Source organism: Giraffa tippelskirchi, chromosome 9 (assembly GCF_054371585.1).
Source record: "Giraffa tippelskirchi isolate mGirTip1 chromosome 9, T2T-mGirTip1v1.2.pri, whole genome shotgun sequence".
NCBI classification, from domain to species: domain Eukaryota; kingdom Metazoa; phylum Chordata; class Mammalia; order Artiodactyla; family Giraffidae; genus Giraffa; species Giraffa tippelskirchi.
Genome location: NC_137283.1, coordinates 166,302,252 through 166,318,778, shown reverse-complemented (window position 1 = coordinate 166,318,778; position 16,527 = coordinate 166,302,252). Strand labels below are relative to the sequence as shown.

The 16,527-nt window shown below is 59.2% G+C and overlaps 1 protein-coding gene and 1 long non-coding RNA gene across 2 annotated transcripts; both read left to right on the top strand.

The window, feature by feature from the left end:
• The first annotated feature begins 599 nt into the window (after positions 1 to 599).
• Positions 600 to 3,121, top strand: LOC145521342 (uncharacterized). The gene is made up of 2 exons (XR_014065327.1): positions 600 to 984; positions 1,422 to 3,121. It is a non-coding gene; the product is annotated as an uncharacterized LOC145521342 (long non-coding RNA).
• Positions 3,122 to 4,741: 1,620 nt separating this feature from the next.
• Positions 4,742 to 15,089, top strand: DLL1 (delta like canonical Notch ligand 1). Its single transcript, XM_081529797.1, has 12 exons — positions 4,742 to 4,859; positions 6,088 to 6,493; positions 6,681 to 6,977; positions 7,653 to 7,713; positions 7,943 to 8,200; positions 9,916 to 9,976; positions 10,517 to 10,647; positions 10,744 to 10,913; positions 11,028 to 11,244; positions 12,296 to 13,091; positions 14,246 to 14,363; positions 14,457 to 15,089. The coding sequence occupies exons 2-12, from the start codon at positions 6,440 to 6,442 to the stop codon at positions 14,460 to 14,462; spliced, it is 2,169 nt and encodes a 722-aa protein (XP_081385923.1). The 5' UTR covers positions 4,742 to 4,859; positions 6,088 to 6,439; the 3' UTR covers positions 14,463 to 15,089.
• The last annotated feature ends 1,438 nt before the right edge of the window (positions 15,090 to 16,527 follow it).

The window sequence follows — 16,527 nt, the reverse complement described above, 5'->3', positions numbered from 1 at the left end:
CAGCAGCGTCTCCCGCACAGTCTTCCCCGCCAGCTCCCACCCCCCACCGCCACCCCCAGCCCAGACCGACATCAGACGATGCAGGAACCCACGCCCAGTTCAGCAGGCAACAGGTGGAAGGTTGAATAGCTTCACACGTTTTTCGGGAGGGGGTGGGGAGAAAGGGGAGAAAAAGGAGGGCGGGAGAGCGGGCTTTTGGGAGCCGATTTAAGGATTAGATCAGATGTTATTGCTGGTGAAAAATTAAACAGCCCGGTGCTCTGGGGAGTGCAGATTAATATATTTAGTGACTGTGCGCACAAAGGCCGCTCATTGTGGCCACGTCTGAATGCCTGTGAATAGGATGGAACATATGCGGCCTGTCACCGCAGGTGCCCACATCTGTTCCTCTGCGGGCAGATGCTCGCAGAAAGGAGGTGGGAGGCCGGGCAGGACGGCGCAGCCGCGCGGAGCCGCTCGGGTCCGCCGGGGACAAGCGGGCGGGGCGGAGTCCGGGCGGTTCCGGCCCAGCCTGCGCCCCGCCCCGCTGGCCGGTGATTGACGGCGGCCGGGACCGGCGACAGGTGCCCGCGACCTCCAGGCGGGGCGTGTCCCGGAGCGAGACCTCGGGCGGGCCCGGGTCGCTCTCGCCGCCCTTCCTTTCCCACCCGCATTGTCTGACACGGCCTCGGGCCGGCGACTCCCAGGTGGGGCCGCGCCTCGGTGCAGGTGACCGCGTGCGCCCCCGTGCCGCACGCCCAGCGACCAGGTCTGGCCCGTCGACCTCGCCCTCCCAGTCCGCGCGCATGCCCCTGCGGCGGGTGCCCGGCCCGCCGCCGCCACCCACTCCAAGCCGCCCTCTGGAGCGCCCACCGGCGCCGCACTCCCTCCAGGCAGCCCTCCGGAGCGCCTGCCCCGCGCGTTCAGTCGGGGGCCGCTCGGGCGGGAGCGCGGAGCAGCTGTGCGGTCATCTGATCCGGACAAAGGCGCCCGGAGCCGCGCCAGGTAAACAGCGCTTTGTCATGGAGATGAGCGCGGACCGCCGGGCAGATGATCCCGGGGTCGGAGGAGCGGCCTCCGCGCCGCCAGCTGAGCCACGCGACCGCCTTTCTCATGCAAACCAGCGCATGCCTCCGCAACCCCGGCCTGCGCTGCGCCCCTGGGCATGGGGGTCCCCGCTCCGGACCACGTGGCCGGGCCGTCCTTCCACACTCGCCGCGGGTGGAAGGGCGGGCGGAGGGGAGGCCTCAAGTCCACTGGGTTTTCCCTGGGCTCTGTCCTCCGGTTCTCGTGGCCCCTGCCCCGCGCCAACCTGCTGACCACAAGTCGTGGTCCTGGGTGTCTGCGGGCTGCCCCTCCTCCGAGGGAAATGCTCCTGCGAGGGCAGGGGAGGCCGAGCTGCGGGGCCTCCCTGGGTGTGCCGCGTACATTTTTATCCTCAGCGAGAGGGAAGCCCGGGAGCCTAAGTATAAACTAGATCGGCCCCTCTTTCCCGCCGTGGACCAATGGACCGCTCGGGTTACCGTGTATCTTCTGAAGAGTGATCCAGACGCAACGGAGTGATCAGGTGCGAACTCCGTGCTACATTCGAGTCAGTGTGTCTTGTAAATGTCCATGCGCCTCTGGGGTTCAGTCCTTAAGAAGTAAGGAAATATCCCTAACAGCAACCCAGCACGGGTGAGGTTTTACACGCAGATATCTGTAAGAGCTCCCTGGACGCCCAGCAAGCAGGCCAGTTCTCTGTTCCCTAAGGGCTGGACGATTCCAAACCTGTGACTGATGGAGACTGGGCAGAGGGTGTGTTGGTGGAGATGTGATACTAATACCAATTAATAAACTTGCTTTAGGTTCCCTTCATCATCTTCTTCTTTTTCAAGTAAGCTGGCATGTTTGATCAACACCAGATTTGCTGCCTGGAAGTTTTTCATTTTCTTGTTCTGAACAAGGACCCTAATTCTTCTTAGGAATAAGAGAACTTCTCTGTTGGGTATACAGTATTCAGTTGGCCTAAGAAAACACAAACCCCCTCAAGTCTCCAGACTTGTTTACACAGAAAACTGAACCTGGGGCTGGCTTAGAGTCTGGAGCCTATTCTGGGCATTGTTCACTGCAATCTGCCCAGACCCTCCTCCCCCAGCCACAACCTCCACCACACATGTACCGCAAGAACAGAACCTTTCTTTGGGCAAAGGGGATGGAAACAGGATTGGGTGACCACAGTGTCAGGTCACACACTGCTGAGAATGGCATATTTAATTTGATAAAATGATGGTCACAAGCTTTTGTTCCCATGAGGCCTAGTAAAATGGTGGGTAAAATAATCAGGGTCTCCAACAAATAGAGCACTCAGTTGCAGTTGTTGTAGCCGTGGTTCTGATTATACAACTGGGCCTACCCTGGTCACTGGGGTCATTCAGGCTACAAGCTATGCATGCTTGGCAAAAATAAAACACCAACACCAGGCGGCAAATCCCTCTCTCCACTCCTGTGTCTGATGTATTGGGTGCCTTCTAAGCCCTAATGAGCCTCACTTTGTACAGTAAATTTGCTGAGACATCAAAAAGTATTTAAAAGAAAGTTTTCTGCTTTTTCCTAATGAGCTAGGTGAGGATTTATGGAGTGTGGGGGAGGAGGGAATCTGGTTGCTACAGCCAACACGGGGCGAGTCTATTTAACATAGTCAAGCTTAAGCTCCCTCCTGCATTTAGGGGGTTCAGAGCGCTTAGTTGCGGGAGTATACAGACATGCAGTTAGGGAGTGAAAAAACGCCATTTGGTTCGGAGCAGATGGCTGGCTAGGGGGCTGATGGCGTCTAAAGGCGTGTCATCCCCCTTCAGCCTGAATCCCTAAGGGCTCCCCTTGTCTTCCCAATCAATGAAAATTAAAGAGCAAAGAAAGGGTGAATAGTTGGACCTCGAGTCTCTCTTTTGTTCATCTCAGCTACTGGTGTGCAGGAGTTAAACTACAACAGACTCCTATAGAAACACTGAAGTTAAACAGTCTCCCGTTAGCTCCGCTTTGAAAGGAAGAGGGGGAGAGTGACCAACATGGGGGGGGGGAGAGAAGGAGAAGAAGATGGAGAGAGAATGGGAGGAAGAAAGTGGAGGAAAGAAGAGCAAGAGGAGGAGAAGGGACAAGAAAAGGGCTTTCTGCTTGATTTCCCCGATACAGAATCGCGTGGCATAAATTAAGCTGGAAAGAATGAATGCTTTGGGCAGGATTCTGATGGATTTTACGATGCCTTTCAGTTCCGCTTTGCCGCTGTAATCGAGAAATCTGTGCCATGTCAATTTAACAAATACTTGATACTGAGGGGGGTTTGTTAAAGATTTGGGGCAAATCTTCCCCCCACCCCAAGGTTTAAGCCCTTGCGCGTGGAACTTTTTATTTCCAGTTTTCTAAACAGTCATTCAAATGAGGCTGTTTCTCACTTCCATTTTCTAATTAAAAGGTTCCTGATATTTCATTTCTTACTGAAATCTACTCTCAGTCTGGAAGCATAGAGGACTTCGATCTCAGGTTCCTTTCTTTGGCCCCCTCCTGCTCCCGGAACCCCCTCAGCTCTCCCTACACACCTCTCTCACCCTCTCCTCTCTCTCTCTCTCTGTCACGTATACACACCAGCTTCCATGCATTAGGTAGCAGAGTTCTGAGAAATTAGCTTTCAGAAGAAACATGGATGTAGTGAAAAAAGGATGCTGACACTAGGTGGCAAGATTAAATTAGGATTCGCGCTGGCCCAGCCCGGTGGTGATGCAGTGAGTCCTCAAAAAGTCCCCAGCGGGTGGCCACACTGGGATTGCCACCGTCCTGGGGCCACAAGAAGGTTTGAAGTCTCCATTTGTTCTGAGCCAAACTGTAGGGGGTTCTGGCGGGGTCCAAGCCTGCCTTTCTCACCTCAGCCTTGGATTACATTACTTTTGATTAATTCTTTGCTTCTCTGGCAACAGTGGAAAACCTAAAATCTGTCCTGAAACTTGACAGGTATTTGGGAGCCTGTTGCCTAACAGCTGAAGGGATGAGCATGGAGGACTTCAGCTGATTACTTGGTCTTTGAGGATTTTCCCTCTCCCCAGGGTTATGTGGTCACTGTGATCTCAACATCTGCCTCAGTGAAAGTCACATTTTGCCAGGACAGTGCAGTCCCTACCAATAAGCCGGCTGCAGCACACCTCTACCGAGGCCGTAGTGACCGGGCGCCCTGCGCTGCCCTGCTCATCAACGTGACCTTTACTCCACGCTCACACATTTCACCCTGGATGACGCTGCCCCGGATGTTGGGGGTGAGGGAGATGGAAGGAGGAGCAGATAGGGGTGGGATAGAGACCTCAACGTGAGCCCTGTGCGAGGCTGGATGCCAGAGTGGGAGTCCCTGCCCCACCTTAATTCTGCACTGTGCCCGCAAGCTTGAAAGCAACTTAGCGCATTTTGAGATAACGTGCGTTCTCGGCCCTCCCAATAAACTCATTTCCCTTAAAAAAAAAAAAAAAGAAAAGAAAAGTTCTAGTGTCTGATGGACGTGTAAAAACCTAATAAGGTGATGGTTGTGCGAAGGTGGCGGGCTGGGGGCGGGCAGGCTGGAGAGGCTTTAGAACATGTGCCGGACATTGTTGCAGAGGCCGCCGCGCGCGCGGAGGGGAGCTCTTTCTCTCCGCATTGTGCGGGGAGCAGGTGCGGTCCGCATTACCATACAGCTGAGCGCACAAAGAGCCACTGATTCAGCCGCGCACAATAACAGACTGCCTTAATGACAGCCACGCGAACGACACACACCAAACTCACTTTTTACCAAGCAGAGGGAGGCCGAGGGGGGAATACCCAGGAGAGAGGGGCCGGAGACCCAGGAAAGGTGGCGGAGGCCGCGAATCGCGCCCAGAAGGGTGCGTGTGTGTGTTGAGGGCGGAGGGGGGGGGCGGCGGTTGGAGACGTCAGGATCCCCGGCGCTACCCGGACCCCGCCCCCAGCGGCGGCCGACCCGTGCGAGGACACCCCGAGCTCGAGGAAACGGGGTCCCCGAGGGCGCCGCGCTCACCTCTGCGTTTCCAGACGCAGAGTCGCTGTCCGGGAGGCGTCTGGGTGTCAGAGCTTTCCAAACTTCCCGAAACTGCCGCTGCCCTTTGGCCACCCTCTGCCCACAGCTCACACCCTCCCCTCCCTGCGCCCCGGTCCCCCGCCCCGGAGACTCCTCCTTAGGAAGAGGTTGCCCGGGCGAAGGGGCGGCCCGCCGGGGACTGGGCTTCCGAATTCCCCGCCCCCCCCCCCCCAGGACCCGGCCGCGGCCGGAGAGGGGACGGAGGCGGGCGCCGCGGCGACCGGAGGGTTCCCAAGGCCGGACGCGGCCTCACCCGCCGGGCGGCTCTCGGCCGGGCCGGGGCGCAGCGCGGCCCCCGCGCGGCCCGGGCCTCTGCGGGCCTGCGGCCGGAGGGCAGCGCCGAGGAGCCCGGGCGGCGGCACCCGCCTCGGGCGCAGACGGGATTCTTGCGGTGAACGTTTTGCAGGAATGTAAATGAGTGCGTTTCGGGCGGCGGGGGCTGGGGGCGGGGGCAGGGGAGGATCGGGGGCGGGGAGGGTGGGGGCGGGGAGGAGGGTTGCACATTTTACAGCTCACTGACCATTTGGCGATCCATTGAGAGGAGGGTTTGGAAAAGTGGCTCCTTTGTGACAGCTCTCGCCAGATTGGGGGGCTGCTCATTTGCATCTCATTAGCCATGCGGGCGGCCAGCGGGATATAAGGCGGCGGCGCCGGGAGAGCCCGAGCCCCTTCGCGCCCGCGGAACCCCGGCCGGCGCCGCACTGGACGCACAGCCCGGCGCGCAGCTTCCGCCTCGACTTGGTCTGGGACCCCTGGCGTTGACCTGGATGGCATTGGCTGGGTCCCCGGGAAAGACTCGGGTCCAGGGCGCTCCCGGGACCGCCGCCCCCGAGTGAGCCGGCCGGGCCGCTCCCGCTCCACGGCCCCGGATTACCGCCTCGCGCGTGGGATTTCCAGACCGCAGCTCGATAAACGGACTCGCGGGGAGCCCTGCAGCTCGTTGGGAATCGGGCTGAATATCTGGACGCTTTCTCTCCCTTCTTTCTTTCTTTTTTTTTTTTTCCCCTGCCAACAAGCTTGAGACAAAACCAGGAAGCAGACGACCCCTACCTACTCGCGCTTTGGAAGAAAGAGGGGAAAACCGAAAGTTGCCGCGCAGGAGCTGTCTTTCCGGAGAGTCTCCCCTTTTTCTCTCGCGCATCCCCGGGGCCGCTGTCGCCTCCCCGCGGACCTAAGGAACCTCGGCCTCCGAAAGAGCCGGAGCCGGACCTTTCAGGAGAGAAGTCCGGATTATCTCGGCCCAAGGCAGAGCGGCGGCGCTTTCCTGCCCGAGCTCCCGGGGACACCTTCCTCCTCCAGCGTCCCCTGACGACTTCAGAGGACAAGGCGGGGGGCCGCGAGGAGAGCCAGCGCCGCGGGCGGGGCATCATGGGCGGGCGGTGCGCCCTGGCCCTCGCCGTACTCTCGGCCCTGCTGTGCCAGGTAAGCTGCCACGCGGGGCCCCCGGGGCCGCGCCGTCGGGTGGACTGTCAGCCGGGCACCCTGGTGGCCTGTGGCTTCGGGGGGTGGGACCCCAGGGAGCGGGCCGCGCGGGGGGCAGCGCCCAGGGCAGGACGCGGCCGGGCGGGCTCCCCGCGCCAGGCGCCCCACGCCCTCGCCTCGCCCGCAGGTCTGGAGCTCCGGGGTGTTCGAGCTGAAGCTGCAGGAGTTCGTCAACAAGAAGGGGCTGCTGGGGAACCGCAACTGCTGCCGTGGGGGCGCGGGGCCGCCGCCGTGCGCCTGCAGGACCTTCTTCCGCGTGTGCCTCAAGCACTACCAGGCCAGCGTGTCCCCCGAGCCGCCCTGCACCTACGGCAGCGCCGTCACCCCAGTGCTGGGCATCGACTCCTTCAGCCTCCCAGACGGCGCGGGCGCGGACCCTGCCTTCAGCAACCCCATCCGCTTCCCCTTTGGCTTCACCTGGCCGGTGAGCGCCGCACCTGCGGGCGCGGGGAGGGCGGGGAGGGCCGAGAGGCCGGGGCGCGGCGGGGGCGCAGGGTGGGGGGCGCAGGGCGGGAGGGGGAACCGGGCCGGTAGGCGCCACGCTCTGCGGGGCCCTGGGGCACCGTCTCCACGCCCGGGTGACTTACAGGCGGTGGCAGCGGCGAAGGGGTGGTGCGCGGGGTGACAGCGAGGGTAGAGAGAGGTGGAGAGGCCGAGGACCCAGGACATAGCCGTATCCGGTTTGTGCGCCGAGCCGCGTAGCTGAAAGAACCCCTTCACGTGGGAGAGTCCCAGTTCCGCAGCTCCTGGACCGGTTGGTTGTCAGTCGCCCTCGCAGCCTGGCAGCCCCCAGCGCCTCTCCCTGGCTCCTTCCCCAGAAGACTGCACACAAGCCCCTGCAGCCCCGCCTGGTCCGCCGGTCTTCCTTCTTTCTTTCAAACGCGATATCCTGTATTAACAGGCTGAAAAAAACATGTCAGGAAACCACTCTTGAAAGTTGTTCCATATCCTTAAGGAAAGTGAAATCAGGCAAGAGAGGTACACAGACCCTCCCCAGGACATGCCGCACACGAATCTGCAGCCACTGGGTTGCCCGAAATCCTTTGATTCTTTTGTAAACAGTTCTGGTTTGTCTTCTGTTTTTCCGTCCTTCCTCCAGGGAACCTTCTCTCTGATCATTGAAGCTCTCCACACAGATTCTCCTGATGACCTTGCAACAGGTAAAAACAATCCCCCCAAACTCCCAAACTATGTGAACTGCTTCCCTAGTTAGTATGTATTTGACTTCAAATCTTCCTGGAAACAAGTGTCTACACCTTTCATCCTGCCAGCTCCTCTGGGAGGTCCAGGAGAAGGTTAAGCCTCCCTGCCTGGCCTCCTTTCCTTCTCCCCAATTCCCCAAGCCTCGAGCTTCTTGGTTGGAACCAGCGGGGCATTCTCTTTCTGCAGAGAACCCAGAAAGACTTATCAGCCGCCTGGCCACGCAGAGGCACCTGACGGTTGGCGAGGAGTGGTCCCAGGACCTGCACAGCAGTGGCCGCACAGACCTCAAGTACTCCTATCGCTTTGTATGTGATGAGCACTACTTCGGGGAAGGCTGCTCCGTCTTCTGCCGCCCCCGAGATGACGCCTTCGGCCACTTCACCTGCGGGGAGAGAGGGGAGAAAGTCTGCAACCCTGGCTGGAAGGGCCAGTACTGCACAGAGCGTGAGTCCCGGGGGAGGGAGGCCACCGCCCTCAGCTTGCTCCCGCAGGCCTGCACTCCTGAGCATATTCTCGGGGCTGCTGGGATCCTGTGATTTTAGCCCCAGGGAGACGTTCTTGGAGGGGGGAAACTGGGCCAGAGAGCCAGAGAGATTAGCTGAGACCTCACAGTCAGCCAGAGGCGGGTTGGGGTCGACTCAGACGTTGTAACTTCCGCAATGGGAAGCTGCCTTTCTTAATCAGGGAGGATTTTGGACACAGGGCCAGGGGTCAGGAAGTAAGCCAAAGGGAAGGGAGGGAGGAAGGAAGGGAGGAACAGAGAGGAGGCTGTGTGCAGGGCATGCTTTTACCAAAGGAGTTCTCTTTGCGAGACAGCATCTCATTGAAGAGTGCTTCATTCTCTCCAGAGTTGGTGCGCTCGGCCTCTCTGCAGAGCCAGTATATTTAAAAACATCCCACTGTTTGTGACGGTTTCACTTGTGCGGGACGTGAGTCTGCCAGCTCTGGCTGGGGAGGGGCCCGCTTGCCCTGCTGTGGGGGTGCTCACAGAACGCCCTGCCCGGGAAGGAAACACCTTCATACGAGTGACTCCGGCCCTGCCCGCCCACAGCCCTGTGTCCTCACAGGTGCAGGCTGTGGGAGGGCTGCGGACCCGGCTGGCACCGGGGCCTATTCAACTGCACCCCACATGCCTCACTGCCCCCCCTCACTCCAGGTCTCCCCAGAGTCAGGTGGGGAGCCCCCCGGAAACCCCAGGGCTTTTTTCTCCTGCCCAGAGCCCAGGAACCCTCTCCTGTAGGACAGAACCTCTCGCTGGGAGGTGCACTTTCACAGTTCTGATTTGGTCCTGCCTCCAGCGTCACGGTTGCTCAGCCCGCTCAGCTTTCGGCTCCTTTGAGCTCGCCTTGGCCCGAGCTGGTTCTGTTGTCCTGAAAACTTGTGGGGCGGCTCGTTAATGAGTCTCCTTGCCAGGAGAAGGAAGCCAGCCCGGAGCCTCAGCCTCCAGGCCCCCGCCTCCGGGACCTCAGGCTTGCCTGCTGCCTCCCTCCTGGCTACCCGCCCTCTCCTTCGCTGTGGGGTAGCCATAAACTTAAACTTTTTTCTTCTTATTCAAACACTGGAGTCTCTCCCTGCCCCCAGCTCGCGCGTGCCATCGATTAGATCTCTCCAGGGATAGGCGGCTGGGACGCACGCCTGTTCCCATTGGTGGAAAGGGTGCACGTGCGCGTGCGCGTGCGTGCGTGTGTGTGTGTGTGTGTGTGTGTGTGTGTGTGTGTGTACATGCTAGGGGTGTGTGTGAGGGTGGGGGCATGGGGTGTGGGGGAGGCCGGTATTGTAGCACTGGGGCAGCTGCTGGGAGAGAACAGACAATAGAGCAGCTGTCTTGCCCTGGTACTCTGCATACCAGCTGTCCACCCTTATCTACACACACACTTTCTGGGTATTAAGAGGTGGAGCTTTGTGCACAGAATTGGGAAGTGGGGGAGGAGGAGGGGGAAGGACTTCTGACCCTCTCTTAGAAGAAAAGGGGCCTGTGGGGGTGGGGGCTTCCGCGCTCTTTTGTCCTTGAGCTGCTGTGTTAAGAAGAATGCTCCTCTCAGCTGAGTAAAGTCCGATGCCAGGGCCTGCGGGCTCACCGGCTCGCTGGGCACGGCTCGTAGCCCCCTCATGCTGGAAGCACTCTGGTGGGCTTGACCCTGTGCCTTTTCCTCCTGCAGCCATCTGTTTGCCAGGGTGCGATGAGCAGCATGGGTTTTGTGACAAGCCAGGCGAATGCAAGTAAGTTTGCAAAAGTTGCTTTTTTCTTTCTTTTTCTTGTGGTCTTTTTACACCTAGTATATTAGCAAAGTGTCTCTAGATGATCCTTTGAAAAACTCAGGTAAGATTAGCTCTTTGCGGGGTAGGGGAGCTGTTTTTCTGGTGTTTCTACTTAATACATACCTGGACAGTTGTTGGATCAAGGTGGTCATTCACCTAAGCTACTCAGTGGCTGTGGAACTTACAGATGAGGTTTTAAAAGAATTGGAAGAGAAAAGGAGAGTGTTTAGTAGGTTAGAATCACCTAGAGATGCTGCCCTGGTTGACCCTCATGCCCAGAGTCAGACCCTCTGAGGCAGGACAGAGGTATCCTTGGGGTTTAAAGGTCCCGAGGACAGCCCGCAGTCACGCCCTCCGAGGCAGGACGGAGCTGCCCTGGGGTTTAAAGGTCCTCTGTGAGGACCGCAGGGCTGGTGCTGTTGGAGGTGATGTCTTGTGCTCGGGGAAGGTGTTGCTGTAAACCCAGCAGCAGCGCATCCACTGACCGTCCTTTCTCCTAAGGTGCAGAGTGGGCTGGCAGGGCCGGTACTGCGACCAATGCATTCGGTACCCGGGCTGTCTCCACGGCACCTGCCAGCAGCCCTGGCAATGCAACTGCCAGGAAGGCTGGGGGGGCCTTTTCTGCAACCAGGGTAAGCTTCCGCCCCCGCAGCCTGCCTGCCTGGGCTCGGTCACAGGCGAGGACGTCTCCCGCATCTCTCCTCCTCTCCCCGTCTCCACTCTTGCAGACCTCAACTACTGCACGCACCATAAGCCCTGCAGGAACGGGGCCACCTGCACCAACACAGGCCAAGGGAGCTACACGTGCTCTTGCCGGCCTGGCTACACGGGGGCCAACTGTGAGACAGAGGTGGACGAGTGCAGCGCCGGGCCTTGCAGGAACGGAGGGAGCTGCACGGTGAGTCCAGCCGCCGCAGGCTCTCCCGCCGAACGAGGAGCCCTGGTTTGAGGCAGACTGTGTGGGTCCTTGGGAGCGACTAGGAAAGCTTTCTTCGTCTTCTCCATTACTCAGGACCTTGAGAACAGCTACTCCTGCACCTGCCCACCTGGCTTCTATGGCAGGATCTGCGAGCTGAGTGCCATGGTGTGTGCCGACGGCCCCTGCTTCAATGGGGGCCGGTGCTCCGACAACCCCGAGGGAGGGTACACCTGCCGCTGCCCTGGGGGCTTCTCTGGCTTTAACTGTGAGAAGAAGATGGATTCCTGCAGTTCCTCGCCTTGTTCCAATGGTAAGGGGGCCGCCTGATCCACCTGTGACTTTGTCTGGGGGTCCACATTGATGAAAAGCATGTGGGTTTAGTTTCAAGCTGAGCTGCCTTGAGTCTCAGAAGCCCTTTTGTCTGAACAATGAGAAACTTCACAGAAGTCTTACCCTTGAGTCTGGAAACACCCAGGGAACGAGAACGGCAGGGAGGCGTGCTCCCTCCCTGCAGGACCGGCTCAGGCGGAGATGCAGTGACTCGCTTGCGGTCCTGTGGCACCTCGGTGTCAGTGGGTCCGCCCTTGCGCCAGCCCAGCCGCTGCATGTTTGGGGGCCAGCCCACGTCCGCTCGGTCACCAGCAGAGCCGGCTGGCGTGAGGCTGCACGGTCTCCACGAGTGGGCGGGATGCCGCACGAAAACTCATGGGCGGGGGAAGCTGGGCCCAGACAGCCTGGACCATCTGGGGCGCGTCTGCGCTGGACGTGACCGTGGACAAGAGAGGAACCGCCTTGCTTTGCTCTCCGCGTGCTCTCCAGGCAGTCCTGGGGTCAAGTTCTCCTGTTTATTTCCAGCCATTGAACCAATAGAGCATTGGATGCTTCATCTTTAGAGGGGAAAATAGGGAGGGTTAGCGGGCTTGGCTCTGGAAGGACAAAGACTCCTCCCTAGCCCCCTCCCTGCCTTTTTTCTTTTCTCTTTCTTACTGTTTCAATTCTTGCTCTTCACTAACTGAAACCACTGCAAGCGCATCATCCTCTCTAAGCCTTGGTTTCCTAACCTGTGAGCTGGGTCCTCTGCTGGCTTGCTGTGAAGATGAATTCAGCAGTGCAGGCAAAGCGCTTTGCTTGGGGCATGTCAGGAGGTGTCAGCCTGTATTTTTTATGTAATTTGCAGGTTTGGGCCAGAACCCCGCCCCCTGCCCACCCCTGCCTTGGGCTGGCATGTGATGCTTGCCTTAGTGCTGGCCTCTGTCTGGTCCGCCCTGTGTCTCTGCTCTGGTGTGTGGCACGGTGGCAGGGGCAGCAGATGCTTTAGGATGTTTCCTGGGTGACAAGCTGCTGCCCTGTCTGTGTCCCAGGTGCACAGTGCGTGGACCTCGGGGATGCTTACATCTGCCGCTGCCGGGCCGGCTTCTCCGGGAGGCACTGTGACGACAACGTGGACGACTGTGCCTCCTCCCCGTGTGCCCACGGGGGCACCTGCCGGGACGGCGTGAACGAGTACTCCTGCACCTGCCCCCCCGGGTACACGGGCAGGAACTGCAGTGCCCCCGTCAGCAGGTGTGAGCACGCGCCCTGTCACAACGGGGCCACCTGCCACGAGCGGGCCTCCCGCTACCTGTGTGAGTGCGCCCAGGGCTACGGGGGCCCCAACTGCCAGTTCCTGCTCCCCGAGCCGGCCCCGGGCCCCGTGGTGGTGGACCTCACGGAGAAGTACGTGGAGGGCCAGGCCGGCCCGTTCCCCTGGGTGGCCGTCGGGGCGGGCGTGGTGCTGGTCCTCACGCTGCTGCTGGGCTGCGCCGCCACGGTGGTCTGCGTGCGGCTGAGGCTGCAGAAGCGCCGGCCCCCTGCAGACCCATGCCGGGGGGAGACGGAGACCATGAACAACCTGGCCAACCGCCAGCGGGAGAAGGACATCTCTGTCAGCGTCATCGGGACCACGCAGATCAAGAACACCAACAAGAAGGCAGACTTCCACGCAGAGCCCAGTGCGGAGAAAAATGGCCTCAAGGCTCGAGACCCCGCCGTGGGCTACAACCTGCTGCAGGGCCTCAAGGGTGCTGCAGCCACGGCAGACCCCCACGGCAAGCGCGATGCCAAGTGCCAGTCCCAGGGCTCTACCGGGGAGGAGAAGGGCACCCCGACACTCAGAGGGTGAGTGCTTTGGTCTGGAGGGGGCATGTGGGAAGGCCAGCCGGCCAGGGGGACCAGCCAGGGAGGGCGCCCCGACACCTGAGGGATGGACAGGACAGGCCGGCCAGGGGGACCGGCCAGGGGGACCAGCCGGGGAGGGTGCCCCGACACCCGAGGGGTGTGCAGGACAGGCTGGGCAGGGGGACCAGCCGGGGAGGGTGCCCCAACACCCGAGGGATGGACAGGACAGACTGGGCAGGGGGACCAGCCAGGGAGGGCGCCCCGACACCCAAGGGGTGTGCAGGACAGACTGGGCAGGGGGCCAGCCGGAGAGGGCGCCCCGACACCCGAGGGATGGACAGGACAGACTGGGCAGGGGGACCAGCCGAGGAGGGCGCCCCGACACCCAAGAGATGGACAGGACAGGCCGGCCAGGGGGACCAACCAGGGAGGGCGCCCCGACACCCGAGGGGTGTGAAGGACAGGCTGGGCAGGGGGACCAGCCAGGGAGGGCGCCCCGACACCCGAGAGATGGACAGGACAGGCCGGCCAGGGGGACCAGCCGGAGAGGGCGCCCCGACACCCGAGGGATGGACAGGACAGACTGGGCAGGGGGCCAGCTGGAGAGGGCGCCCCGACACCCGAGGGATGGACAGGACAGACTGGGCAGGGGGACCAGCTGGGGAGGGTGCCCTGACACCCGAGGGGTGTGCAGAACAGGCTGGGCAGGGGGACCTGCCGGGGAGGGCGCCCCAACACCCGAGGGGTGTGCAGGACAGACTGGGCAGGGGGACCAGCCAGGGAGGGCGCCCTGCCACCCAAGGGATGAACAGGACAGACTGGCAGGGGGACCAGCCGGGGAGGGCGCCCTGCCACCTAAGGGATGGACAGGACAGACTGGGCAAGAGGACCAGCCAGGGAAGGCGCCCTGACACCCGAGGGGCGTGCAGGACAGACTGGGCAGGGGGACCAGCTGGGGAGGGCGCCCCGACACCCGAGGGGCGTGCAGGACAGACTGGCAGGGGGACCAGCCGGGGAGGGCGCCCTGCCACCTAAGGGATGGACAGGACAGACTGGGCAGGGGGACCAGCCGGGTGTGTTCCTCCAGGATCTGGTCATTTTCCTGTTCAAGCTGTTCTCCTGTGCTGACTGTGGCTCTGTCATTTTCCCTCCAGGGGAGAAGCGTCTGAGAGAAAAAGGCCGGACTCTGGGTACTCTGCTTCAAAAGACACAAAATACCAGTCAGTGTACGTCATATCCGAGGAGCAGGACGAGTGTGTCATCGCCACTGAGGTCAGAGCGGGCTTTCGGGGCCCGCCTGCAGCCGGGGAGCCAGAACTGGGCCTCTGGCCGGCGCTGACCTCCCCTTTCTCCTGGGCCCTCTAGGTGTGACGTGGAGGCGGTGGGGCGAGTTCCGTTTCTCCAGAACAAGGAACTTCCGAGGTGTCGGCCCCGACGATGCTGCTGGGAGGAGCGGACGTGCTCCTGACTGCTGCTGGAAGCTAGGTCCTCTTCCTGCTGGGCGCAGTGGGTGCTCCCGCGGCCGCTGCTGTGCCTCTAGGACGTTTCCATTGCACTATGGACAGTTGCTTTTAAAAATATATATTTAAATGAATGGACCTGATCACTACGTAAGAAGCACGCACTGCCTGAAGTGTATATTTTGGATTCTTATGAGCCAGTCTTCTCTTGAATTAGAATCACAAACACTGCCTTTATTGTCCTTTTTTATACTAAAATGTGTTTTTCTAGGTGGAAAAAATGTGCGTTATTTTTTGGACTTGTAAAAATATTTTTCATGATATCTGTAAAGCTTGAGTATTTTGTGATGTTCATTTTTTATAATTTAAATTTTTGGTAAATATGTACAAAGGCACTTCGGGTCAATGTGACTATATTTTTTTGTATATAAATGTATTTATGGAATATTGTGCAAATGTTATTTGAGTTTTTTACTGTTTTGTTAATGAAGAAATTCCTTTTTAAAATATTTTTCCAAAATAAATATTATGAACAACATCCAGAGGTGTGCTTACTCACCCCTCCTCCGAGCAGACTTGTGATCACCCACACTCATCTAAGACCCTGAGGACAGACACGGCCTCTGCTCTTTGCGTAGTTTCATTGGATTGATGATGAGCAACTTCCCTCGCTTCTCTGCCCCTCAAAGAGCCCTCCAGGAGTTGCCATCAGGACAAAGAAGGGGCAGGTGCCTTGCTGCGGACTGTCTTGCTGCTAAGCAGACCCTGGACTCCAGGGCAATGCGGGGCCCGAGCCCCTGCACCTTGTGTCTGGTCAGAGATGAGAACCTTGGAGCTGATCACCTTCCTCTGAGCCTTACTTTTATCAGGACTGGAACAAGCCTCATTTGGATTAAATACCCATGAAGCACTTCACTGTTGCTGTGGCAAAAGCTTTTGGTCCTAGAATACTACTTACCCATCCATTTGTTTGTGGGTGTATTTGTAGCGAATTCAGCCACAGTTGCTCTGGGACAGACAACAGCAAGGACAGAAAGCTGTCTTCCTGAGTGGTCGGTTGCTACCTGCCAGGTGCCTGATCCTCCTGAATTGTCTCATGGATCCCCCAAGAGCTCCATTGTGGCTTCCTTGTATGGCCGAGGAGACTGAGGCTTGGGGCGTGGAGTTACTCGGGTCTGGTCAGGGGCAAAGTCAGGGTTCAGATCTGGGCATCTGAACCCAAGTGCCGTAATTGTTTGTCACAAGCGCAGCTTCTTGCTGGGAATGAGATGGGGGTTAACAGACCCCCACCGCTGGAGCAGTTCAGTGGTTCTGAAGGCTCTGTGGATGGTCAGCTCTCTAAGACAAGTTAGTGTTGGGGAGGAGTGGTTTATTTCTGGGGTCGGAGGGAACAGTCGGAGGGAAGAGGTTGCCTTTGCCCAGTGACCATGATGAATTTATTTATGGACTCTTTCTGCCGAGGATGGTCAGTCTTCAAGCCCACCCTCGTGTGCATAGAGGATGGAGACCAGGAAGCTACATCAGGCCAGACAGTACCCAGAAGCCCCCTGGCTGGGGCTCCTGCTCCCGAGACACAACCCCATCCATCCCATCGCTCTGGCTGGTTATTGTGGAATAACTGCTCCAGGAGGGACTCCATCTCATCCACGGAGAGATGTCAGCATCAGGCCTGCGTGTGGCCAAGGAAGACTCAGACTTCTAAACCTCCTCTGCCTTCAGACTGCCCCTTCTTCCTCTAAGGGGTAGCAGCATATTCTGGAATAAGTGAGGTCGCCAAGGTTTCTTGCAACAGTCTACAGGACCCAGTGAAAAAGTGGGGTAAACTCAGTCCCGTTGACACTGGTTAACCTGGAGTCATTCATAGCTTCCTCTCACCTTCAGAAGTGACCTGACTTGGATAATAAATGCGTATCTATTTTCAAGAGTATGGAATTTTCTGGGATTCTTGTGAAGTCCATTCCATGAAAGAAACTCCA

What these genes read in the sequence shown, in the direction of transcription:
- DLL1 (XM_081529797.1), top strand. Translation starts at nt 6,440, where the DNA reads ATGGGCGGGCGGTGCGCCCTGGCCCTCGCCGTACTCTCGGCCCTGCTG. An exon ending in GGGCCTTTTCTGCAACCAGG is followed by an intron (nt 10,648 to 10,743) that starts GTAAGCTTCCGC and finishes CCACTCTTGCAG; the next exon opens with ACCTCAACTACTGCACGCAC. An exon ending in GGCACCCCGACACTCAGAGG is followed by an intron (nt 13,092 to 14,245) that starts GTGAGTGCTTTG and finishes TTTTCCCTCCAG; the next exon opens with GGGAGAAGCGTCTGAGAGAA.